The sequence below is a fragment of the Struthio camelus genome, chromosome 25 (genome assembly GCF_040807025.1).
Source record: "Struthio camelus isolate bStrCam1 chromosome 25, bStrCam1.hap1, whole genome shotgun sequence".
Classification (NCBI taxonomy): domain Eukaryota; kingdom Metazoa; phylum Chordata; class Aves; order Struthioniformes; family Struthionidae; genus Struthio; species Struthio camelus.
Genome location: NC_090966.1, coordinates 305,922 through 332,642, shown reverse-complemented (window position 1 = coordinate 332,642; position 26,721 = coordinate 305,922). Strand labels below are relative to the sequence as shown.

General features: G+C 44.7%; 1 protein-coding gene across 2 annotated transcripts; it reads right to left on the bottom strand.

The window, feature by feature from the left end:
- Nucleotides 1-1,485: 1,485 nt before the first annotated feature.
- Nucleotides 1,486-23,869, bottom strand: PSMD11 (proteasome 26S subunit, non-ATPase 11). 2 transcript variants are annotated; one of them, XR_011136282.1, is made up of 15 exons: nucleotides 23,693-23,869; nucleotides 21,230-21,331; nucleotides 15,605-15,729; nucleotides 12,814-12,885; nucleotides 12,385-12,442; nucleotides 10,283-10,477; nucleotides 9,493-9,637; nucleotides 9,166-9,226; nucleotides 7,412-7,474; nucleotides 6,633-6,758; nucleotides 6,004-6,039; nucleotides 4,777-4,828; nucleotides 3,029-3,171; nucleotides 2,143-2,897; nucleotides 1,486-2,080 (listed from the first exon to the last, which is right to left on the bottom strand). XR_011136282.1 is itself a non-coding variant. In XM_068918997.1 (14 exons), exons 1-13 carry the CDS (start codon nucleotides 23,781-23,783, stop codon nucleotides 3,029-3,031), a joined length of 1,269 nt encoding a protein of 422 aa, XP_068775098.1. In that variant the 5' UTR covers nucleotides 23,784-23,869; the 3' UTR covers nucleotides 1,486-2,897. The 2 variants fall into 2 exon arrangements, 1 of the variants encoding a protein (XP_068775098.1); XM_068918997.1 differs by having other exon boundaries at nucleotides 1,486-2,897.
- Nucleotides 23,870-26,721: the final 2,852 nt, after the last annotated feature.

Below are 26,721 nucleotides of genomic sequence, written 5' to 3'. Positions count from 1 at the left end.
TTCTGCTCCCTCAGTCATTATCTGCTGGTTTAGGACCCCTTCTATATTTTCCTTGCCCTCTGAGAGAAAGCAACCAGACCTGACTGCTGTTGTTGCTAAGGGCATCTATGACTTTACAGCAATCTCTTCACTCTTCTCCACCTCAGCACTTTGTTTGCTAGTGTAATTGCTGTGCGCAGAGGCTTCAGATCTGTTTCCGTGAATGAACTTCCACTGATTCACCTATGATTAGCAACCTAAATCAGCAATTCATATCCACCGCTAAGCATCCCCAGGGAAAAACGCTGCTTAAGTGGCATTATGGTGAACTGGCCAGAGCAGCTTTTGGGAAGTATCTTACAAGCTATATATAGCTCAAAAACCTATTAAGAAGCCTAGAAATGTTTCTACTGAAACCCAAGCCATGCGTAAAAGTGGGAGTTAAGTCCTTTACATTTTTCTGCCTATGATCATGCGTTAGTACCTCAGCCATACGTTAGCGGGCCCGCAGCGAGATGCAAGTTGGCTGGATGACCGTCAAGCCAGCGCTGCCCAGGGAAGCGGCACCTGAAGCCACGTGGCAGCATCCTACAGTCCAAGGTCACGGGCCAGGCTGCCAGGTCCCAGCTGTGCAAGCAGCATGCCAGCTTCCCTTCTCAAGCAGGGAAGCTGAAAAGAACTCAAAAAAGTTTCACAACAAGAAATCTAAGACATTCAAGTCAATTTTAGGGAAGCTGAGTGGTAGTCTGACTATGGTTATGAATAGGCGCAGATGGGAAGGTCACTGGCAGCTTTTCAGTCTAGTGGACAAGGCATAGCAAGAGCTTATGTTGGAATCTGAAAGAAACCAGAAACAAGGCAGGTACCAATAAATAAATAAATAAAATCAAAGGTAATTATGTCTTACCTAGAAAAGTGGCCTGAACAATCTACCAACCAACTTACCTAGGGCAGTGTGCCAGATTTTTCCATCTTTTGAGGCCTTTAAATAGAGACCAGATTTCTTTCCAAAAGACTTGCATTAGCTCAACCAGATGTTACATCTGGGATGTGTGAGTTTGATACATGAAATCTACAGATTTTGCATCAGTTAGAACACTAAAAATCCTCTCTAGCCTTAAAATGCATTGCATTGCTATACAAAGTTTGACTCTCCAACAGAAATTAGAGCATTTTCAAGAAAGGCTAGAAGTGCATCAGGCCAGATGTAATTTTTTTTCACCTTAATAATTAAAAGAAAAACACGTGAAAGATTGTCTAAGTTTGTAAAGCTCAAACCTGTTGTGCCAGGAATGGGTAACCTCCCATAGATCTTTTGTGATGCTGCTTAAAACATGATCTTTTGCACTCAGTGTCTCAGAAACGTCATCTTGTCACTGAAGATGCTTTTTGTGAACTCTGGACAGATGTGCAGCTTGTGTTGCAAGCCACACTTCCCTTAGCTAAAAGAGAAACCACACCAAACATGCACATTATCTGCCTCAACAGATGAAGACAGGAGACAGATTTTGAAAAAAAAATTATTTTATTGGAACTCATCTGAACATCAGATATACCTGGTGTTGGTTAGCAAGAACCGTTTGTACATTTGATATTGATGGTGCCAAAAACCCAAACAGTGACTGACTGGATGAGATGGAAAGTTTAAAAAAAAAAAAAGTTGGAAGGTTAAAATGTGAACAGAAAGCAGAAAAATCAGCCAGTCTAAGATTCAGTGTGAAGGCAAAATATTTCTTGATAAAACAGAATCCTTTTACAAAATATAAATTTAGTAAGAAAACGTGGAGAGGGAGAGAGAAAGGGAGACAGAGGGGAAAGGAAAAATAAAAGATTTGCAGGACAGAGATGCAGAAGCTTACACTGCCCAAATGGCATTAAAACCTAGCTAGTAATCTCACCATGAAATGAAACATGCTGGAATACACCGTGCTCCACCCCCCACATATATTACTTTGGAACAGTAATGAGGAAGCTCCCCAGCAAGTGCTACACTAGGTCATTCCAAAAGGGCCAAGCTGTCTCACATCAGATGTTTAAAAGAAACACTACACAGCAGAGGTAAATAATGACAGTCTGATCAGTGCCCAGGGCAGCGGCTCACCTCCCTGCTGGACAAGGTTTGGCTCTTGCAGGGAGGCGAATACTCAGGGAATGCCTGCTCACCTGTTCTTCCTACCAATGCAGGTGGGGGGAGGATTAAAACATTTAAAATCTAGTCTATTTTAAAACAATAGCATGCAATACAGGCCTCCAGGGGAAACCTGTGCTGTTCCCTTTGCTAGAAACTGGCCTAATGGTCTAATCAGTGGCTGCAGCTGTCTCTAATAAGTTCTGGCTGCACAGGGTCAGTCTGGGCTAGCACAGCACAATGAGAATTCTGAAGGAGGCTTTCCTTCTGGAAAATCATTGTGGAGCTGCTTTTGAGGGGATTAGAGGCTTTAGTTGAGATTTAAAAATAAACCAGCAGTCTATACATTTAGGGTTTTTTGGTTCAGTACAAATGGAATAAACTTGGCTGCTTATACACCGTCAGTAAGTCTCAGGTTTCAGAGTAGAGGGAGAGATGAAACAAACTTTTGGGCACCTAATGGTAACAAAACTTTGTCCCTGCTTAACTCTCTAACATCCCTCAGGAAGTGGAAAGCACATGTTTAGGTAGTGTAAGCCTTTTTTCTTTTATTTAGAATACCCTCTTTGTTTAAACAATATTTCCCCCCCCCCAGATACAAAGTTCGGCCAGTAAAGATTACATGGAAACTGGAACACGCATCGTATGGAATACAAGATGCACCGGATGAGGAAGTTTAAAAACTTTCCGAGCGAAAAGTAGAACAAAGAAAAAAGTCTCCTAACATTTTCCCAAGGGTTTCACTCTCCTGTCACACACACTCTCCAAATGACAGCTACCAAATTCATCTCTGCAAGAGAAAATAGAGCCACATCAATCAAGAGGAAAGAAAACAAGCCTCAAGGACACAAAATGCACCTTGGCCCAGGAGAAATGACAGGTCCAGAGCAGCTGTGACCTCCGGCTCCTGCATCCACTCACCTATGTTAGCTTCTTGGCTTTGTTGTAAAGCGAATCCACTACTTTACTCATATTCTGAATAGTTTCAAGGGCAGCTTCGTAAGTTTTGTCTACTGGGGGTTCGTCGAAGATGATCAGGACTCCCTCGCCTTGGTCAAGGATGCCTACGAACATAAAGCTTCAGTTACCAGTGTAACGCTCAGCAGATCACATCATTTCCTAGGTGTCTCCCGGACATCAGGCATTCAGGGATCTACACAACAAGTGTTCGCTCTGATGAGTCAGGTTTGGAAGGGGCTAACATGTTTTATTAGACTAGTTGACCAATTTTGTCAGACTGCATTAGTGGAAGCCTACACAGAAAAAAGGCCCTGGAGAGGGGTCTGAAAACACATCGAGGAGATGTTTATGACTGCACATGCCCTAACAACTACCTGCTTCCTCAAGGCCCATGTGCTGCGCAGCGTGGCTCAGCATGCCAGATGCTGGCAGAAGGCAAAAAAGCTATTTTTAATTAAACTATTTCCAGGTGCCAGGTGGGCACTGCAGCTGGGTTCTGCAATTTTTGAGCTATTCTCTAACCAACACATCTCTTAGCCAGCTCCCATTCATCTTGCTCAGCCATATCAAGAGGGCTTTCTAAACTGACATTAGGGACTATGTAAACAAGAACGGAGCTGTTTCCTTGAGGGCTCATTAGTGGAGCAGCCTCTTGTGGTCCTGGACAAAATCAAATCCATCTGTGGGGGTGTCCTGACCAATATGTTAAGGAGCATTCCTGCACAAAACGCTCAGTGCAAATCAACTGGGGATGGTGACCATGCCCATTTTACAGGCGGGGGCCTGAAGCCTTACACACGCTGCTCAGGTGAATGCAGACCCAGTGGACCCCCAAAGCCATCTTTCTTCCCTACCAGGACCTGCTGATCATTTTCAGCAAGTCCGCATTGGCAGAGGAAGACAACAGCTGGGGGCATCACGTGCTCTGCATTACACCCAGCTCTCATCTCTGCAGCTGCCTTGTGAATGCTGCAGACAACGTGCAGGGGTTCAGACTGGCATCACTTTTTGCCATCATGGATCAACTGCTGAATCTCTGCCCCCACTTGAAGAGCCACAGCTTAGCTGTATGAATGATTCATGGCTGCTAACAGATCACCTCACAAAAGCAGAGGATTTACTGAGAAGCAGATGCTTCAGCAATAAGCAACATACTCCAATAAGCTCCAAGGCAGAATAGCACATCTTTGCTAGATAGCCCACCAGCGGACTCACAACTGTCCTTGGATGCAGTCACAGCAAACAGGGAATTAACTATGGTTCCTGACTGGTAAGAAATTAATCCTCAAGCTTAATGAAGGCAGACAGAAAGAGCAATAGGAATAGACTTCATGACAATAGCAAGTATGACTTCTAGAGAACCTTTCTGACTTATGGCAGAAACCACCTATAAGATACACACTGCTTCCCAGTAGCCACCCAGTGATCTCAGCATTTTAAGGTCAGTCACAGTAGGCAAGGTAGAAGACTTATCTCAAGGGGAGCACTTAAACCACGGGTTACTCTATATGTCACAGATAAACCTGTTGCTCAGGTCTCTTCCTGCAGTGCCCATTAACCTGCCTGCCTACCATCTGAAGTAAGAGCAGTCTAAGGAGGACATCTGAAGCTCAAAGATGCTGTGACAAGGAGGAGGTTAGCCACAGCTTTCTTGCACATGACCTGGCTGCAGGTGGCAAGAGTTGAGACTGAAGGATGCAGAGACTCACCATGAAATTTCTTGTCCAAGATCATCTGTGACAGTTTCCTTTCTACATCAGCCTGCAATCGAAGCAGAAGAATTAAAAGTCTCCTGGAACTATACAAAGAACTGTGAATTTTACTACTTCACACTCAACAGCTCTGGCAGGACATAAGCATTTTTTAAAAAGCAGCTACTTTATCACAGAACATGACATCAGGACAGATCTCTCTTTGCACGCTGCTTTCATAATTTCCAACTATCTAAAGCTTATGGTGGTAAGCAGTAACTCTTAATGATGAGAGCACCAGGATGCCTTTGCCCTCCTGTTCCACAGAAGATCATGCATCTGTCATTTCAAAGAAGCATGACTCATTAGGGGTTTTGGAGCATTCTAACCTGGTTCAGACTTAGTCAAGTGTTGGCCAAGCTGTATATAAGCCACTCAATACTGAGACAGATATATCTCCTGCCCAGTGCCAGTCGGGGGCCCCGTGGGAGTCAGTTCCTCCTCTTCCACTCTCTGGACAGAGGACACCCAGCTGAAGTTAAGAAACAATTGCAGTCCAGCTTTTACTCAAACTACTAAGCATGTGCTTAACACCAAACGCTGGGCTAGGAAAAGACTTCACAGATATAAAAGGAGGATAGATGATATAACAACTGTGCAGGCTGAAGCCCACAACAGTTCCAAACCCAGAGGCCTTAATGATCGTACAGGGCAAAAGCACTTGTGGATGCAACTGACCGGAGACTATAATGGATTTTCCTAAGATTTAAATTGGCTGGCATTGTATTGCAGTTTGTGCAATAGTCAGTGTGGCATACACATCCCTAATCAAATTCCAGTCAGAGCAACTAGCTGGATCCCATATCTTAAGAGTCTAAGAAAGATTCCTCTGGGCAGGCTCATGAGGATTAAATGTAGGTCAAGAGGGTAGACTGAGGTGGTCATGGGTTACAACAGCAGAGAAAGATCTGTCTTCAGTAAAGAGGCAAATGCTGACAAAGAGAATAAGACCCATGTGAAGCAAGGTGATGTTACAGGGAAGTCTTAGCGTAGTAGCCAGCTCAATGACCCCTGAAAACTGTTGGTGTTAAGTTCGGTTCTCAAGGGTAATATTTGCCTCTAACTGCTGTGGAGCCAACCTGCCAGTTTTAATATCCTAAATTTATTTTCTGGTAGTAAATGCAATTTGACCTCTCAATTCCTTTGCTCTTAAGACATGTCACTGATTTCTACCAATGTTCTTACCTTTGAGAGCTTGATGAGGCTGGATATGTGTTCAATCTATAAGAGAGACCAATACAGTTAAGTGAATCTTTAGCTGTACCTTTGACATGCAACACAGGTATGGGACTCTTCCACGTGACAGTACAAGGATCTGTCAAAACTCTGGCCTAAACCTACAATGGCTTTGCTCTACAGCTTCATCTCCGTCAGATTTCATAACCAATTCTAACTATAGATGGACTAGGCATGAGCCAGACAATGAAAGCAATTTCACTGTTAAACATGAAATGGCTCATTCCATCTCCAAGATTAGTATTATTCCAGCTTTACCCACACCTTAAAAGAGCCTTTAAAAGCCAAGCACCATTACCTTCAGCATTAAAAGCATATCCAACTTTTAGCATGCAGTAATTAAGTGAAGATGACAATGATTTCAGAACTCTGGGTCTTCTCAAGTTCCCCTCAGCCCTTTACTTACCATTTTTCAGCTGAACTTGAAGGATTCCCGAGCTCTAGATGTGCTGAGCAGCTATCAGAGGCTGCTCTGAGTGAAAAGTATTCTGTATGGGAGCAAGTCCCTCATCCAGTTGCACACCAACAGCAGGGGACAGAGGTGCAAGCACTTCAGTATGCTTTTTGGAAACATTTACCTGTACTCTGGAGAAGGGTTCGATGACTCTGATCAGATTCTGTTCCAATAAGTTATCATAGAGTTTAGCCAAGTGAGTGTTTATGATGGGGTCGTCCCTGAGCTCCACCTTATAGTCTGTCAGAGCCTGCAGGAACAAATAATTCAGATAGCAACTGGTCTCCTGTCCTCAAGGTCCTCAGAGTGTGAAATACAGTCTTCCCTCCCTGCCCAGTACAGTATCAGTGGTTAATCCAATCCCATAAGTTAGCTAAAAGGCCAGGAGAATCCAATCCCATAAGTTAGCTAAAAGACCAGGAGGCCATGACAGCCTAACAGCCTTTAAGCACCTGGCAGCAAGTATCTTCCTTCTTTACACTGCTGGAGCTTAGCAAGCTAGCGCCTCTGGTTTTCACTCAGGAAATAGCACAACAGAATTGTTTCCTGACATGGGAATTCTCTCCTTTATCTTTGCAGTGTTCTTGCTGAACTCAGGAAAACTTTTAGGAAGGTACAGATCCCAATGAACAGCACCAAAATTACAGGAAACTGGTTCAGAGTTGGCTCTGCGAAAACCCAAAATCTAGTTTCAAGCAGGCTATTACTCCCCATGCTGCAAGAACCAAACCCATTTCATTATTGTGGGGTATTTGCTTCAGTCAGACTGTACTTGACACATTGTTTGCTTTCTATGAATGCTGTTATGGTTTCGTACTATGGAATACAAAAACTCCTACAACTTTCCACATAGGCTCTGAATGTTTAGTCCAGCCAGTCCCCACTTTCTTTCTCTTGACTCACCTTTTCAAAATCTGCCAGTGATCGGTTCTTACTGGCCTGTGCCACACATTTTAATGCTTCTGTCTACAGAGAAAGAAAATGACAGTAGGTTATTTTCTGGACGCCCTCCTCTCCGTGCTATTATGCCAGCTGTGCAGTTTATAGAAAACATGCTTAAGAAGCAGAGGGAATGCTCCTTTTGCTACCAAGCCCTGTCAGTTTTACTTCCATACACACTGAGTAAGAACAGCTGCTAATAAGGAGAACATATAAAACAGCTGCAGGACACACAGCATGAAATCAGCTACATGGCAACAAAGAACTCAAGTTTTGCAATGTTTAAGAATACCAGCTGCAGTTCCTATCAGGTTGCAGGCTGGAAGCAAGAAAGATACAATTTTTAAGGTTTTAAGTGCACATTTTGGCACTTGCTTAACCTCTGAACGGGGCCATTTTCAGCCCTTAAGTTGTATTTCTCCCCTTCAGCACACCACGTTGCTCTGCTGAAGAACAGAAGCACGGCACAAGTCTTACTAACACCCTATCATGGACAGCATCAAAAAGCGTTCCTTGTCTACTCAACAGCTGCTGAAAGGAAGAAAACTCAGCCATAACCAAACTATGATATTTATCCTATACAGAATTATAACATCACTGAAACAATAGCTTCCAAGTGGTGAGAGGCACAAGTGCATTGGAAAACTAGGACAGCCCGGAGGCAATGGTGCATGAGGCCTGGGCTTCTGTTATCATCTCTCTCACTGAACTGCCCCCAAGGCTGTCCTCTTTCTCTCTGCTCCCTAAACTCAGTCTTCACAGCTGCTGCAGGAACTTGTGATCACTGTTGTCTCAGTAGGACAGCACATAGAACAGCTGAGATTTCCTCAGCACCCGAAAGGAGCCTCTAACTCAGCAGTCACTGCAGAGAAAGGAAGGAAGCAGGACCAAGGCTGCCCTTCATGATCCAGCAGGAATAATGCAATCTTCCACTTCAGGCTATTTTCCAGGTCCCTGTGCTTTCTGCCCTCATCTTCCTCTATTAAATAGCTTCCCCAGTTCTCTGCAAGGTAGGTGGGTATTAGCTCCTGTGTCAAAGCAAACACCTGACAAACCAAAGCCACTGAGGGCATCCGTGTGCAAGCCTGGCTCAGACCCTGGCACTTCTGGCTCTTGGCCCTGTGCTTTATATAAGCATTCTTGAATTTAATTGGGTGGCATTCACAGACTGGCAAGTTAACATGTTAGAATAAACAGTTGATTTTAACAACTCCCCAGCCGCTTGGCTTCCACCTTACAGTCATCTAGGTCTCAAGCTGCTCAGCTATACTGCCATGAATGGATTTTCAGGACTTGCTACAACACAGCTAAAAACAATGCATAACTCCAATTTAAATCCAACAGATCCGTAGCTGCAGAGCAGTTGACTAGAGCTGAGATGATAGTATCTTACAGCATTAGGCATTTAGTAGTTCATGAAGAAATCAGGGAGGAGAAAAAACACAGAGAAAAAAATGAAGTGAGAAGGGCCAGATTCTCAGGTGATGAAAATCACTATTTCCTTTGAAGTAAATTAACTTATGGTAATTTAATCAGTTCTGGATCTGGCTCAGGATGCTCAGAAATGATGGTATTAAATTCCTAAGCACAAAAGCAAGCAAAACTTTTGGGACTTGAAGTAGGACTTTTTGGTATGAATAGACAACAATACCTGGCAAAAAGAATAACACAATATTCTCAAAGATAATAGGAAGATAGAAAGGATTAAGTTTTTATACCTGTCTTCCTGCATACCGCAGAGCAAGCTTTCCACTCACTAATGCCTGCACATCCTCTGGGCTAGACAGGGGAAGGAAGGAAAGAGAGCATTTATTCAACAGGATGACCAGCTTAAATCTATGTGTGTCTCCAAAATTCCCAATTCATAGACAATTACTAAACTTCAAACAATATTTTATCAGAAGCACTGAATAGGTTATAAACTAGTACAAACAGCACAGCTTGTTTGCTTTAGAGTTCTTTCATTAGTGGAGTGTTTTATATAGGATAGGCCTTTCCCTTTTTAAAGGTAGGAAGCGTTCTTTGCAGAACCGTTTGACACTTACATGTTAAGCATGATTTTGCACAGCAACATGTATTTCAGCGCAGTGATGGCTTTTGGGTTGTCAATTGAATCATATCCCTCAAATGCCTCATAAAAATATGAATAGGCTGTTTTCCAGTCCTTTTCTTCTGCTGCATGGATAATACCTGTTGAAAGGAACAACAGGCAGACATAAGAGTCAATTCTGAATGCAACTGGAAGAAGACAAAAGAATTTGGTTGCCCAGTGCTTCATTGGCACTTTAGTAAAAGGAATCCTCTCCTTCTGTGCCCCCCTTTACCTTATTTCTGTCAGAAATGCTGAGCAACCATGAGGATAGTGGGTAGCAAACGTGGAAGAAACTCCACAAAAATTGTGGTTCTTCCAAAAAATGATCAGTGCCCCCTTCTTATATGCCTTGTGGGTTATCTTTTCCACCATTGTTCATCTGATATTGTAGACACTACTGACAGACAGGGAGTTTGGGGGGCGGTTAAGACAGACAAGGTCTGAGTGCCTCTGGTAAGCACTTGCAAATTAGGTCAGAAACAATGTTACAGTTACACTAACATGGTGTAACCTAGAGAGGTTATGGTATCTCCATCACTAGAGATTTTTAAAAATAGACTGAATAAACGTGTCAGGAACAATGTAGTTATAGCTTGTCCTGCCTTGAGGCAGCTCGGCAGACTAGCGGATGTACTGAGGTCCCATCTAGCTTCATCTTCTATGATTCACTCAGGAAAGAACAAATATCAGTCAACTGATGCATGACTAGTCCTAGACTTTGCCTTCTTCTTGAAGGGCTTTACCTGACTGCATGTCCAACGCTGCTTGCAGTTTAGGTGGACAGTAGATCGCGTTGGCTGTAGTCCGTGCAGAGGTTAAAGCTGCTCTTGCTTTTGGCAGATTGCTCAGGGCATGGTAAGTCTTACTTTCTAACAGCTGCACTTCCACCAGCAATGCCTTGTCATCCATCTTTTTCAATTCCCGAAGAAGCTGGGAACCTGGCGATGGGGAAGAACAAGAACCTTTGTAACCTGTTCTGCATCTGCTACCAGGGACTACACAAACCAACAGACTTTCCAGACAACACCCTTTTCCCATAGCAGTACTGGCTTTCAGGAAGGGAGGCTAGGCTTACACAACCTGTTGTTCCAACAGGAACAACAACAGGAAGTTGCTCCCAAACAAAGGAGAAGAAATAATAGTAGTTCAATGTTAATCCAGAATTGGAGAAGAACAAACCAATTCTGTATTAGAAGTGGAAGAAGGCAGCGAGAGTAACTGGATATGTGGACAGTGTGTCTCTGCCACCTCATCATGGGCAGCAGACAGTCAATAGAAAGTCAAGGATGGGTTGTGCAGTTCAGAATGTCATTCCCGAGGACAGTTATGATTTATCATTCATATTCAGAGCTCCAAGCAAACCTGAAGTACTGTCTTTTCCCATTTCATTTCCCTAGGGTGAGAACTGAGGATTTTGAAGCAACTCTTAAGAATCTGGGATGTGGAAGGAATGTTTTAAGCACAAGACATCTATAGACCAAATTCAGGCCTTCTCCCTCATCTTCCTGTAGGGATGAACAGCCTAAGAGAGGCATAGATGAACTGTCAAATTAAAGCCTTGCGAGGACAGAAACAGCCAATCTTAGAGGAAGCTTTTCCCCCTCCTGCTCTCCCTACAAACTAAAGAGCTAACTTAGGGCAAGCAGAGAGATGAACCTCATGCCCACTTGTTGTCCTTGGAAAGAAGCTGATAACCACAGCTGAAACTGCACAGCTAGGTGGAAGGAAATGGACCCTCTCCAGAAACATCCTGCAGAGACTCTCTTCCTGTATCTACTCCCCTCAGCTGCAGACGCAACGAGGCCTCCTTGGCCAGCCACACAGAAACACTAGCTCAAAATGATGCTATATGGATAGGGCTCTCAAGAGTATGTAAAGGCCTTCACAACTCCCTAGCTTGTATTGCTGTTGTTCAAATCACTAAATTAATTAAGCATAGCATTGGTGTGTGGACTTACATCAGCTTAAATCTGAGGTCAGTACACGTCTGTATGCAGACCCACTCTTAACTTGATACTGAAGTCCATGTATCAGAGCACTTAACATAACTTTACGTTCTGATCAGATACAAGTCATCCAGGTGACTGGACATCCCACATGTCCTCGCTGCCACAGTTATGGGTCCCTGGTGAAGCCTCACCACTGCCCACATGAGCACTTCTGTCCATGTCAATATCCCTTAACCCTGCTCAACCCACATGCTGAGCTGGCAGAGCAGACTGTGCAAATACCCTTTAGCCTGCTAAAACATCATCTTACATTACTGTAGTCATTTGCAAAATGAGCATTTGTAAAGCACCAAAGGGAGTTCAGCTGTGTAAGATGACCTGCTTTACTCTGCTTTACAATGGAGTAGGAGAGTTCACATGCTTAATTACCATATCTCAGGTGCTGGGGAAGCAAATTCTTAAAGCCTTACGCTACTTCGCAAGAGGCTGTCCAATTACGTTCTTAGAGCTTTGCTGTTTCCTGGTATTATTACTGTTTTTATAGAGGCCATTTTTGAGCAAGCCTAAGAATGCTTGTTTCTCCCTTCAATCCCATTGAACACAGCAGTACACTACATATGTTATAGCAGGAGCCAAACTTGATGGCTTTGAACTGGATACATTTCCCCTTTGCTTCCAAAATTATTTGAAATTAACTCATGGTGAGAATGAAGAGAACTCCTAAAGCTTTTGCCACCAAGTTACAGTAAAAGATGGCAGATCTAGTACAGCACTGAGAATTTAATGTCCAAGTCCTACAAAACTTATCAAATTACAGTAGCTGGTCATTTCTTGTGCCAGCCTCAAGATTAATTTCAAAGCAAAGAACTACTACTACCACCTAGTGGGAAACTTACCTAGCTGCAGCGCTTCTTGGTACCTCTTGGTATCGAAGTACAAAGAGACCAGCCTCGCCTGGAGAACAGAAAAGGAACTGCTGTGAGGGAAGCCAGAGAAAGGTAGTACAGATTTATTTTGTAAGATAAAACTTTCTGTTCTTAACTGCACAGATTTCTCTAAATTAGTATTATATTCACTACATCATACTGCAAAAATGCAGTAGTTCTGCAAAATCTACCATTTGGAAGATCGGCTAGATCTAAATACCATCGGTAAAATTGCGCCCATTCAAGAATGGTTGCTAACCTTAGAATAATCTTTATTGTCTTTCCATTACATACACAAAGATCTGGACAACACACTAGAAGTTCTCTACTTTTATAGAAATTAAAATTGATAAAAGGAAGATGCTATTACATAGGTCTGGGATCCCCGATATAACGTACCTCCAAAGCCTGGCGTAGGAACGTCCTCTTCTCTGATTTGGCCCACTCAATACACTCTAAACACAGGTCAACCTTAAAGGGAGCAGAAAGAAATTTGTAAAGCCTTCTGCTGCCCCTCTTTAAAACAGCAGTATGGTTCAATCATTTCCTACAAAGCAACACAAAAATACAACAAAGCCTGAATCTCCACAATGCGGTTTAAGGAAATAAGTCATACCCATCCAAACACCAGCACGGCTAAACATCAAATCAGTTTTACTTTAAATGAGCCTGGAGATTAGCCATCAGCCTTAGAGGCACATAACTTTATCTTACCCCAAGTGTTTTGATGAACCATAGCTTCAGTCTTACCCAGCTAACATGCAGTTTACCACTGACTAGAACAGCAACACAAGAGTGCAAAGTTAAGCAAGTAATCAACGGAAACCACACAAAATACACTTTAGCCTCAGGTGTCACGTTGACACCACAGTCTAGACTCACAGAAACGTCAAGTGAAATGAGATAGAACAGCTATAGCCAGTGCTAAACGCTTTCATTATTCTCGTTATTAAATTAACTTCCTTCTCCTTGTAACTGATGATCACTGTATCATACTACTTGTAACACGTTTTGCAACAGAAAATGAAGTTCAGAAAGCAAACTAAGTTGTAGTTTAAGCTTTAATTGTCACCAAAAAAAAACAAAAAAACAAAAAAAGAGACCACATTCTTCCATTGCTTTTTTAATGCATTTGGCTTTCAGTAACTTTTTCTGATCGCCAGTGACAACTCTCCCACACTGGAATATGAAAATAAAGCTTTGGTTTCCCAAGTCTCACCAGTTAAAAATTACTGCTGGAATCCTAATAGTATATCTTAAACAGCTGTGTTTTTGTTTGAAATAAAAACATCTGGGTACGTGAGAACTGATTCTGCCTTAGGGCAAAGGATAGACTAAAAGATTTTGAGGTCCCTTCCAGCGCTGTTTTGCATCATTTCATTTGGCATAGAAAGAATTAAATTTTTAATTGCTCTAGAAAGAAAGGAAAATGAAGTGCATGTGTTTTAGGGCCTAAATATAAGTCACACTTATATTGTGACTTATACATATGTCACATGTATGCATGCACGTGTATGCATGACATAGTACGAACTGACAGCCTTCAAATAAACAGAAGATAAAACTACTAAAGGTGTAAAGCAACAGAGATGCCCAGGCTCCACTATTTACAATTGAGTTAGGTGCCCATAGCTAGTCAGTAGGTGACGCTGGAAGTTTTATTTACAGCTTAAAAGCAGACTAAAGGAACAAACTGGCTTCTCATGCTTTTAAGATCACTGAGATTCCCTTCATGAATAAGGCAGTCACATTCCACCCCAATTAGAAGAGGGTGCCAATTTAGTACTGGCCTATTATATACAACAAGTCATCCTAAAGTGCTAGGCTCAGGAACACCTTCATCCAAGGTCTCCGAAATGCCAGCTGTTTCTGGAGCAGATCTGCAGTTGCTGTACAGTGCAGGACTTGTCAGCTCCTTGTCACTTCTGATTAAATGGGGAAAGTTAATGAAAAAACATTATGAGGTGGCTTTTTTTTTTTTTTTTCATTGTGCTAGCTAGAGTATTAGGAGTAGGAAAAACTTTTAATCCCATTGCTTTACTAGACTCTTGGGAGTCTTGATATACGTTACATTGGGGAAGCAATGAGTCATCCTTCTGAACTTCTGTGAGGCAGCAAAGTATCCAGAATTACTGTATCAAGGACCTTGCCGGTTAGGTGTTATAGTTCATTAATGTTTGGGGTGTGACTTCTGAATATGTCTGAAAGTGAATGTTTTGACTAACAGGACCATATCTCCATCAGTATTACTCCAAGTTGACTTCTTGTCATGAGATGGCACCTTTTGGGACTGCACCCAAATATCATCATTTACATCAAGTTACCTTTAGAAAAAGTCTGAAGCCAGTCATTTTCCCCTGCCGCTTAAGGGGTTTTCTTCTCACCTGCATATCCCACCACCCATTCCAACCCACTTCCCTTAATCTCTTAAGGACAAAAGGTACTGTCAGTACTCCTCTCCTTCTCCCATTCCCAAATAACCAACAGTCATTTGGCTAAAAAAATCCCTATTCTAAGGGGCAAATGAGAATGAAATAAAACCTAACTATGCACTTAGACTGAATGAGTTTTCTAGTGGTGATATACACTAGGCCTCAGAATATGGAGAAATAAGTTCATTCACTTGAAGTAGTTCACACTTGCTAGCGCTGAAATATTTTCCACTCCCACTTCACAAGCAACTCTCAAGTCTCAAAAGCCCTCTGTAAAATAACAACTCACCACACTGTGTCCCCATACAAAGCCTCTTCATGTCTCCATTTGAAAGATGCTAAGAAATACTCACCAGCTTCTAATCTCACCTACTCCTCAACAGACCTTAAACACTTACTCCTCTAGCTCTGTCATCATACATTGCTCCCACTTTTTCTCTCCTCAGAATGAGTATAGCACATCTCACCTCTAATACCGTGAACACTAATCACACTCTAAAATACTATGAATGCTCTAGGCTCAAGAGCAAGCAACATAAAACTGAGAAAAATGCCCAAGGTAAGAGTTACTCCTGCAAGCCTCATCCTGCTGTAGGCCAGAAAAACATGGTTCTCAGTGAATTAAATTATGTAATATTTTATTAGTATAATATATCCAAATGCATTAAATGAGTTTGTTTCCTGACATGAACTTCTTCAGTGTAATGCAAAGTAGGTCAGGTACCAGTGCTACAAGCTTTTGAAATTTAAAATCTCACCTCCTGTCCTGTTGCTGCCTCCATATCAAGGAACAAATCAAGCAGAGATCGGACTAAGCGAGCTGCTTTTGCTTTGCTGATGGAGTTCAAGAAGGGTCGAACATACTTCAGAAGTCCTCCCAGTTCTGTATACAGGCAAAAACAAGTCATGAAACACAACCACACAGCCAAAAGTTATACTGCAATTGGAGCATTTGACACGTCTGTACACAGCAATATTTATTATACCAAACATTTTATAGCAGTTTTTCATCATCATATACAGGAAAACAGTGAAAAAGTCACCTGAGGGAGTGCCTTGAAGTAAATGAGGAGACTGGCAAAGATGACTTTGGGGTTCTAGTCTTTCCCACAAAGCATACATTTTCCGTTACTTGGGCTCACCCCATTATGAAACTATTTTTAACTTGCCTTGGGCATGTTTTAAAGATGTAAGTATCTGTTAAATGCTTTGAGATTTTTCTACAAAATGAGCAATGGAGTTTACAGTTTAAGTATGCTTTACTGACCTACAATTTAAAATTTTAACCTGCCACACTTACCCACTCCTAAAAAGTTTGATACACTCCACACTCTGCAGATGAAAAAAATCAAGTGTCTTAATGTTTCTTCAACTATCCATGTTATCTGATTACATCTTAGCTTACTTAACTGGTTGCATTAGTCTGCATATCAGTTTACACTTACAGTCTCAAGCTAACAAAGGAAATGTCTTTCTTTATGAAGAAATACACTAAAACGTCACTCCATCCTACAGACTGAAGGCATGTGGCAGTCAACATCACAGCAGTTTTGGGATTCAGAATTCAAGGAAGCAGAAGGTAGTTACACACGTGGTGGAATCTGCACAGCACAACAAGTTAAAAGTCTTCTCCTGTGATAAACACCGCACGGTCTGTAGCGGCAAGTTGGGCTGATGTCTGTTTACGTGGAAGACGATACTTCCAGCAGACTAGCACCATGCAAGTGCATGGTTCAGTGCTGACTCATAAGGTAGCAGGGTCACACACTGAAATCACAGTGTACTTCCCATGCAGTTTTAAGCCCCATCCAGGTGTCGGGTAGATCTGGCACTACCATGCTTACAAGATTTGATAGTAAAAATAAAAAACTGTACTGAATGTTTCAGAAATCTTAATTGTACCTTATACCAAATTGGTATCAGATTCAAAACTAAAATGAAAGTCTTTAGTACAGCTTTATTTCACCTAGTATATAGAGGAGCATCAGCAGAATTTCATTTTTGAAGGATATCAATGAAGATAGCTGAAAATAAGATTTGTTTCATATTTCATTTAGTATCAATGCAAAATAATTATCCTGTAAGAACATCTTAATAATACCTAAAAAAAATTTTGTTTTTACTTTTTCAATCTATTTATTTTAAAAATTAAATCAAGTCTGATATAAATGCATTTCTAACACTGTTAAGATATTGAACGCACAGCGTATTCTATCCCAGTTGCTAATGGTGGTGTATTGACATTTTTGTGCAACTGGAAGCGCAATTTTGGATCAAATGAAACTTATTAATCTTGAGAGTGCCTTTAAATCCTAGAGGAGCCTTATTTTCCAAACAGCAGGACAACAAACCATGATTCCTTCTACAATGAACTATTAGGACTTCACACAGGGAGCAAAACAAGACATTACAACAGCACCGCATAAAACGTCATAAAAGTTTTACTTTCTCTGTGCCTAAAAATAAATGTGCAGATTTTTCTAGAACTGAGGTATTATTAATTTAACTTCAGAGATTGAGCCCCACTGAACGACAATTTCAATCAGCTCTCAGCTTCTATTCAACAAGGAGCACTGTTCATCCACTGCCCCGTGATAGACCATGATCTTAACTGCACTGCCCTCACTCTGAGGACACACACTACACTGCAGACTACTTAATCTGCAGCATCACTTACACATGCAAGTCCTGATAATTTTAATGAAAGGCAAACATTTTCATAAATGGTTTCAAACATACAGTAAACAAAATACTATGACAGCATGGGATAGCTGCTTTTTCTAGCATCATAGCACAATAAATACATTTGTTTTGCACAGAGCTACTCTCAGATCTCTCTTGATGTGAGTTTAGAAAGGTGGACTCCAGACCTGCTTGTTGGGCTTGGAAGAGCAGCAGTGTAAAACCTTGAGTTGCCCAGCAGCTGCTGGTAGGTACTTGAATTCTTTTTTCTTCCCTGATGCAACTAACATGAGTGCTTGAACCCATGGCAATTCAACACAGGGAGCAAGCCTCTTTCTTTTCAGGCCACAGCATTACATCCTTAGCTTTGAGCTCTATAACTAAAAATTAGCTAGTTTTTCAGTCTTTCTTATCAGTTTCCCAGAAGAAACAAGACTCCACCAAAGACCGTCAATTCTCAAATAATAGACAGTACCACTTTTCATATTGTGGGTTGCTGCATTACGCCAACGTCTCAGGACCAACTAAAATACGCTTTCCTTTAATGCAGAACATATTCTTTCACAAAAGAAAGGAACTTCTGAACAAAAATCACGTGAAAAATACTGCAGTCCTTATCTTTCTATAGACTTGCTCAACAGCTGCCTGAGAATTCATTAGAAAGCAAATTCTAACCCAACAGCTAGGAAATCCATACATTTTGCAAACTACGAATTCAGACACGCAAGCTGAAAGTTCCCACAGAAATTTCTTTTCCATCAATGTAACTGTCAACTATTTTTAGGATTTTTTTTAAGTGAAAGTAATGCTCAGTAAAGCGGTGTGATAGACAGCTTTAAAGAGCTGATGAGCAGCAGCCCTGGAAAATGAAGTCTGCTGTTCAGCATCAGAAAAAGCACTTCCACAGACTAACATGCCATACACCTGAATTCCTGATCTGAATGAGTTATTCTAATGGTACAGTTTTAAGCAGTGCTACAAAATCTAGCACTGTCTGAAAAAAGTAATTATTTACCAGTTCAAATCTTATTCTCTGTCCAGCAGAAAAAGAGAGGGTCATTTGGTTTTGTTTGCTTGTTTTTAAAGACAGACAGTAGCCCACTAAAGGTTAGTCCTCTAAAGACTACAGATTCATTTTACGCTCTCTGCCAACCAGTGGCACAGCAGCCACAACTGTCAAATACTACTGAATTCAGGCTGGTCTTGTCCCTTCACTGTAACTCACGGACCCTTTCATCTCTGGGAAGTCATCACTTTAAAGTAACCACAAGCCAATGCAATGTCCAGAATTTTTTGAAAAAATACCACTAGCTAAAACGTGTGGTGAGATCTACAATGGGATCTATTTCATTCCTGTCAGAAACTGCACAGTCTCACTAATTTCCTTGTTAGGCTCAGCAGGAGCAAGAACTGGAACCGAGCACTGGAACAGGTCGCCCAGAGAGGTTGTGGAGTCTCCTTCGCTGGAGATATTCAAAACCCACCTGGGCACAATCCTGGGTAACGTGCTCTAGATGACCCTGCTTGAGCAGGGAGGTTGGACTAGATGATCTCCAGAGGTCCCTTCCAACCTCAACCATTCTGTGATTCTGTGAACTGGATTCACTCCTGTTGGATATGAAGATCAGTGCATCTATCTGTGCTAGCACCTTTATGAACAGTTGTACTAGGTGAAGAGATTGCTGGCTCTGACTGCTTGTCACTAATACTAGTCTACTTCATCCTAGAAAGATGACAGGAAGGGAGGTGACAGTGTCTTTTCCATAGGGCTAGAGCATCTCTTAACTGCGGTGTTCCCTTTCTCCCTCCCTCAGCTTTACCAGAAATCTCCAGAAAGCACAACGTGGTGATCTCATTCTGATCTACAAATATACAGCTTGCTTCTTCATGTTGCTAGATCCATTTACTTCCATTCAAAATATACTTGCTCTGCAGTTTAGTGTTCTCTTTAACAGATATCAAATACATTTTACATTTACTTCTTCATAAACCTGGTTTTGATAAATTAACATTGTCATTTTCAATGACTTAGCTTTCCTCCTAGAAATCTATTAGCTAACCATCCTGCGAGGGTACAATGACATTCTTCCTACTTGTGTATCAGACTTGGGCTTAAACTCAAAAATACTCAAAATCCCACAACACTGAGGAAGCCGTACGGCACCTAGGAGATCTCTTCTCTGAGGCTTCTGTAGACCAACACCACATCAAATTATTTGCTTGGAGAAGCCAATTGCTCTTCTCATGACTTCCCCCTATCTAGACCAAACCGATTTTCCTTGGTGCAGGAGCAAAGCCGTGTTTAATTATCTTTGCAGAAGTAAACAACAGAGTGCAAAGGACACATGCACAACACAGACAGCTTTACCTGAGCTAAGGTCCTTTAACATTCAGTTAAACAAACAGACACTTTTACAGCCTGCTTCACTTGCCCTATACTAAATGCTTACTGTAGGAAGAGATGAACTGTGTGCTAGAAGGGCTCATTTTTCCTCCACTGACTATAAAGGCAGTCCAGACTAGGAAATCAGCTGTGAACATCTATAGTTAGGTAAGATGAATAGCACCTTTGTTTCCAGCATTGCTCTAAGTGCAAGTAATCTTTGTCACAAGCTCTGTTCAATTGCAAATCACAGTGGGATCAGTGTCCAGAATGCTCAAACACATGTAGATGCCAGTAGATCAGTTAAATGGCCAAGTCAAAATATACGTTTACAAAAGGAGTAGGACAAAAGGTACAGGTTTCAGACTAAATATAAAACTTGATCAGCTGTTATATGAGACCTCACACTGCTTTTTATGAACTACTCTAACATTAGTTGTGGTATCCCAGTCAAATTTCAGTTTGATTAAATGTTCTGTCAGCCTGTTTTCCCCAGCCAGTTTCAGTTTGTTAAAAGCACACACGCTTCACTTCACATTCTGAATTATTGTTGTGCACAGTTAGAAAATAGCAAGGCTACAGCAGGGCCAACTGTCCGCCACAGACAGAACCCTCTTTGTACAGACATGGTGTATCAGCTTCTAAAATGCTTGAGGTGAAAGGTACTCCTGAAAGGCAAGAGCATTCTTCAGAAAAAAACAAAACAAAACTGCTGAGCACAAAATAACAAACATGCTGCCTTGAGCTTTCCAGGAAACAGAAGATATGAACGGATCCTACACAAAGACCATTGAATAGAGAACACTATTCCATTTCTGTCTTTTCACACTCACAATAGGAGGACTGTCAAGTCTTGCTCTTGTGTAGAGTTAGCCAAGGATTTTCGAATGTAATATTGTTTCAGCAGATGAATCAATTGAGAAGGAAACTGCTGGTAAGAAAAGGCTTTTTTGACAAATTTTGCAATTTAAAACAAGGGTTTGAAATTTGTAAAAACAAATCAAAACAGAAATTTCTCATATCCAATATGACAAATTATCAAAACTTTATTCACTTATACAAAAATGGTTACATGCCAAAGGTTCATAAATTATACTTTCCAAAACATCAGCAATCTTTTGGAATATTGGGCCATGAAACACGAGATCCATATTTTGTTGTTTATCTAATTTTCTAGTTTCTGTTCTGTCTCTCACAGGATAGAAAACTTCTCCTGCCTCAGTCTGCTTTTATTTCTATCCTTCGAAATAAGGAGGCTAGATTCATTTGCCCGTACATATCTTTTTTGCAGTACCTCAGTTGTTTATTTCAGGCTCACCTTCTGCTTGCCCAGTCTTGGCCAAAAGCGATCCCAGTTCCAGGATGCTCTGCTCTTTGACTTGCACTGCTTCTTCATCATTTTCCTGGACATCACGTTTCACTACAAAAGAATGGAAAAATTATCTTTAATACTATTTCAGTTAGAAGATAATCATTACCAGTCACTTCCTGGAAAGACACCAAAAAGTAACTATTATAACAGGCAATAGCAAATTCAGCCTGGCCTGCAAGATCTGGAAAGCAGATTATGTGGAAAGTTCAAATGCATAGCTTATAAACAGCACTTTATTCTGGAAAGTCATGAAGACTTTAATCCAGCTGATAGGTGCAACTGTAGGTTCAAATTTGCATACATTTTAAGTTACAAAGTATTCTCACTAAGCTTGTCCAGCTGTTCAAGTTTTATTTAAATAACAACAACCCCTCTCCCACTGAAGCCACTAAGCCAAATAAAAGAAATTTAATGCGTGGTGCAGGAACTTCTGATGTTGCCACTTTGTGTATTAAGTTACAATCACTTGGTCAAAATGTAGCACAAGTTATTTGCACTAAGGCTATATGAACTTGTTACATTTACCCTCTTTGTTCAGTAGCATATCAGATATTTTACAACTGTTGCTTTTAACACTGCAGTTCAAGAGTCAATACACTTTCTGACAGTAAACTTTGATAATCTAAAAGGCACTCTGTAGAAATATGAGTAACTTTGGCTCTGAAGTACATAGAAGGGCCAGCTAACATAAAGCAACACTAAAGTCTGTATTTACACAACATTAATTACATATAAATTATCCACAAAACATACACTTTCTTCCATGCAACATACCATGCCATCTGCTACCTATTACCTGCTGGGAAAGTGTAAATACTAATCTCCAGCATCCTCTGTGCAGCTGAGTTAGTCCAACCTCTAAACAAACAGACATCACCTTTGCTACCAAATAGATAATATCCAGCACTACAGATGGAATTAAAATTCTCAGCACTGGCTCAGAGCATTGACTATGGCTTTTAGTTCCCATAATTTAACATATGCAGTATTTGAAGCAAAGTAACTTCTCTCAAGCAGAAAAGTTATTGTAGCAACACTCTGGTCAACTCCAACTTGGACTAATCAGTAACACAAACTACTACTTCTGACCGAGCCTGACAGGAGAGGAAGTTGTAGATACGCTGACAGACCAGAGAACACCAACTGCTAATTAACCAGAGAAAACCATGGGACGAGAAAGTTTTAAAGACCATACTGCAATTCCAATTTCAAGGTCTAATACAAAAAGTTTGAAAACATTAATTGCTAGAGACAGTGAAAAGATGCAGTTCACAGCATTCAGAAATCTCCACAGGATAAGAGAATCCAGAATTATTCTTTTCGATGTCCGTTTCTAAGGCATTCCTCCTCCCTTCCCTGCATACTGCAGATCCCCTAATAAAGGTGAATGTCCCACATCACAGCTAAAGAACCATTTGATTTTCTAGCACAGTAATCCTCTTGGCATTGCTAAAAGTTTGCCGCAGCAAGGTAACTGCCATAAACAGCATCTGTCTTACACCACGTGGAAGTTAAAGCTCCAGCTACAACACGCAGGAAGTAAACTCCTTAAAACTTTTTGCACATCGCTCAGAAGATTATTTAAAGAGGTGATGGGTTACGAGGAAATATCAGCTCCAGCAGAGCTGCCTAACCCTTCAGCGTAGCAGAGCACCTCGCTACCCAGCCCGCAGGCCTCGGGTGCCGCACTGACGACCGCCACAACGAACCCCGTAAGCAAGCAGGTCCTCAAACAGCCCCTCGCCACCTGCCAGGGAGAAGCGTTGCCCGTGGCAGGGTAACAGCAGCATCGCGGACGCGAAGGCATGTAAGCGCCCGAGCTTCCGACAGCCGCCCGCCACGGCGCGGCCGGCAGGCTCCGCGCCGGGCATGAGCCGCTCCCCGCTCCGCACGGCCGGGAACGGCCCCGAGCAGGAGCGGGCGGCTGCGCACGGGGCTCCGCGCGCCGCGGGCGGCGAGGGCTGAAGCCGCCCGGCTCCACAAGTGGCTCCGCGCGAGCCGCAACTTCGGCCGCCCCCAGCGGCGCGCCGGCTCCGCCGCCGCCGCCGCTCCCCCTGCTCGCACCGGGCCCGGGCCCGGCCGGCCGGCTGCCCGCGCCCGCCGCCGCCGCGTCCCCCTGCCCGCCGCGGCGCGCAGCAGCTCCGGGGGCCGCTCGGGGCGGCGCTGCCCGCCCTGTCCCGGGCCGCGGCCGCCCCCCGCGCCCCGGCGCCGAGCGGCGGAGGTGGCGGCGCCCGCGGGTGGCGGCGCCCGCCGCGCGCGGCAGGGACCGGCCCGGGCCGGCGGGCCCAGGCCGCGCTCCCGTCCGGCTCGCACGGTGAGTCAGCAGCCGGCAGCGGCGGCGGGCGGCGCCGGCGGCGGGCGGCGGGGGCCGGCGGGCGGCGGGGCGCGGGCGGGCGGCGGCGCCCTCACCTATGGAGTGGAGGATGCCGATGGAGGCCTCGCGGTCGGTGGAGAGCAGGGACTGCGCTCGCTGGAACTCCAGCACCGCCGCCGCCGCCATCTTACCGCTCCCTCACTCACTCCTCACGCCGAGCCCGGAAGCGGCCCGCAGCAAGCTCCGCCCCTTCCCGCGCCGCGGCATGCTGGGACTTGTAGTCCCGGCCGGGTGGGCCGGGGGGCGGGGCCGGGGGAGGTGCGGGGGCGCCCGGGCCGCCCCGCGGCGCGGTGCCGGGCGGGGGTCTGGGCCGGGGGGGGCCGGGTGGCCCTACTGCCGACTCCTAAGCACGGGGTGCTGGGGCGGGGCGCCCTGGGCCTTGGGAGTCCCGGTGGCCCCACTGCGGGGCCGGAGCAGCGAGGGGCGGCTCCGCGCCCCAGGGCCCCTCGCCGGCTGCCCCCTTCCCAGCACCCGGGGGTCAGCCCGGCGCCGGGACCCGGCACCCTCAGCTCCATCGCCGCCGGGCTGCGGAGCGGACGCGCGTCCCTGCGACAGGTGCTCCCCGCGGCCCCCGCCACCCTCACCCACGCCCAGCTGAGCTGCGAGGTGGCACCCAGCGAGCCCAACTCCTTCCCGCCTGGAAAAATGGGGAAATCCGAGGGGCAAAACCTTTCAGAGCCAGAGCTGGAGCAGAGTAAAGGCACCGCGAATGGGGAAAATGTGGGAAATGGCGCCTGTGGAACAGCTAATGTGGGAAAAGGTTTGGCTTCCTGGAGAGCTGGGGAAGGTCACGTTGTTCATGAAAGCAGCAGCCGAGCGTGCAAAGTTAAATCAGAGGGGGCAGGGAGGCTAAAATTAAAGATGGGAAAAACAACAGCAAAGGCAACTCTTGAGGACACGTAGAGCGCTCAAGGGCATGTCGAAGTGCTGGTTTGGAGGTCGCGCTCTAAAAATAAACCCAAACGCATGGAGCCTTTCAGGAAATAGCATTTAGCGCAGTTCCTGTTCGGCTGCCCTAAAAGGTCATGTTTGGGTTGGCGGGGCTGGGCCGGGCCAAAGGGCAGCAGGGGCTCCCTCTTCTTCGCAGCACGTCAGGCAATGCCAAAATCTTTGCGGGAGTGGGCGCAGCCAGGACCCTCCTGCACGGGCTGGTGTTGCCTTCTCCATCCCGCTGCTGCCCCCCGCTACCAGGCCTGGCCCTTGCTAACAACATATGGCAGGAGAAGCTTTTACGGCATGTTTCTGCTCTGTTCACACCTCCTTTTCCCTCCCATTCCTGCTTTCCAGGAGCACTGCCAGCAGCTGGGGCTCATCTGTTCTGTCCATGGCCGACCGCGCCATCCCCTCCACTGGGACGCCCTGAGCAGGTCGCCGTCCCCATCTTTATCCCGGTCCTTTGTGATGGCAGCTCTGCCACTCGGAGGCCAGGAGGCTGCTGGGAGGCCGGGCTGGTCCTTTGCACCCTGAGCATCGCTGGGAGTGCAGCACTTTCTTGGATGCTCTCTGGCAACCCTGTGCTGGGACATGCCCTTTGGGAGCAAGCAGCAGGAAAAGAGGCCATAAGGGTGCCAGGTGCTGCTTTAAAACACATCGCTAGTTGCTCTCACCCAACAACCAGAGCCTGGGACCTCCGGGTGAGATTGCCCTCTTAGCAGGAGAAAGCAGTGCCGTGCTCCAACTCTGCTGTTGCGAAAGCAAATCTGATGCCTTGAAAAATTTAACTTTATACCAATCTAGCAGCAAAACCAGTGGGAAATCAGTGGGAAAGGATGGCCGTTGGCTCCATGGGACAGCCCGGGTCCCTGCTCCCGCAGTCCTTTTCAGGCACAGCGGGCATTTGACGACAAGAAGTCACAGCTTGGCGGAGAAAGGCAAAAAGCAGCTGAACTAGGCAACCCTGTGAGCAGCCATAAATCCAGCTGCAATCTCACATTGCCCTCCTGTGGGTCCGGTGAGGCTGTGCTGAATAAAACGATTGTCCCCCGGCAATTGCTTCGGGAGCCAAGGTTTGCATTAGCCAGCCAGGGCTTTCGCCCGGGATGAAACGAAAACTCAGGTGGAGGAAATGTTTCAATGCTGCTGGTCTGGTTGGTGGCTGAACGTGCTGGGCTGCCCTCGCTGGCCCATGGGTGATCATGGAAAATACATATCTGCACGCCAAAGAACAGAAAAAAATTTGCAGGGCCTCTGGCGGGCTGCTCCTGCGGGCTCGCTGCACTCCTGCAGCCTGTCCCCGGCAAGCAAACACATGCGGCTGAGAGGATGCATTTTCCCATGAAAGTATGAGCTGGGAAAGGTCATTAGAGGCTGCAGGAATGATGAAACAGGAGCAAAGGGGTCAGCAGTTTCTGTAAGGGGTATCACCAACACCAAATTCGGGTTCAGGCTGGGACGTGGCTCCCTTTCCACGTGCAAACAGGCCCTGCTCAGGAGAGGATTTCATCCTGGTCCCCATCCCCATCCTCTGGGGCAGCCGGGCCCTGTGCTACTATGGGGGCAACTGCTGTAGCACATCCCCGAGGGCTTTCCACCACCTGTAAACCACCCGAGGCCAAATCCAGTGCCGGACCCACCAGGCAGAGAGGCTAGATGCCTGCTCCACTTGGGGATGGCTCCTCCACCGTCTCACCCTAGCCCTCCCCAGAGCATTCACCCAGCAATTTGGCCCCCCCTACGGCTGGGCTCTCTCTGCTGCCAGGCACTGGGTACCCTGGGAAATGGGGCCACCTCACAAACCATGTTTCTTCAAAGTCATTGTAAAATCAGAGAGGGCAGAAAGACTGGAGGAGAGTGGCAAAAATGGCGAAAATGGAGAAAACAGCGAGCGCTTTAAAGAGCTTTTGTCAGAAAGATACCGGAGAAGCAGCACGGTTGTGGGGCGCGAGGACTTTCCCAGGGAGCAACGGCCCTGGCCGGAGGCTCTTGCCTGGCAGCGAGAGGTAGCACGAGGTTCTGGGGCTGGGGAGCTCAAGCCAGATGAGATCAAACGCAAAATAAGGCACATATTTTGGGAGTGAGCAGGATGAACCGCTGGAACAAACAGCCCGGTCTGCGGTGGAGCCGC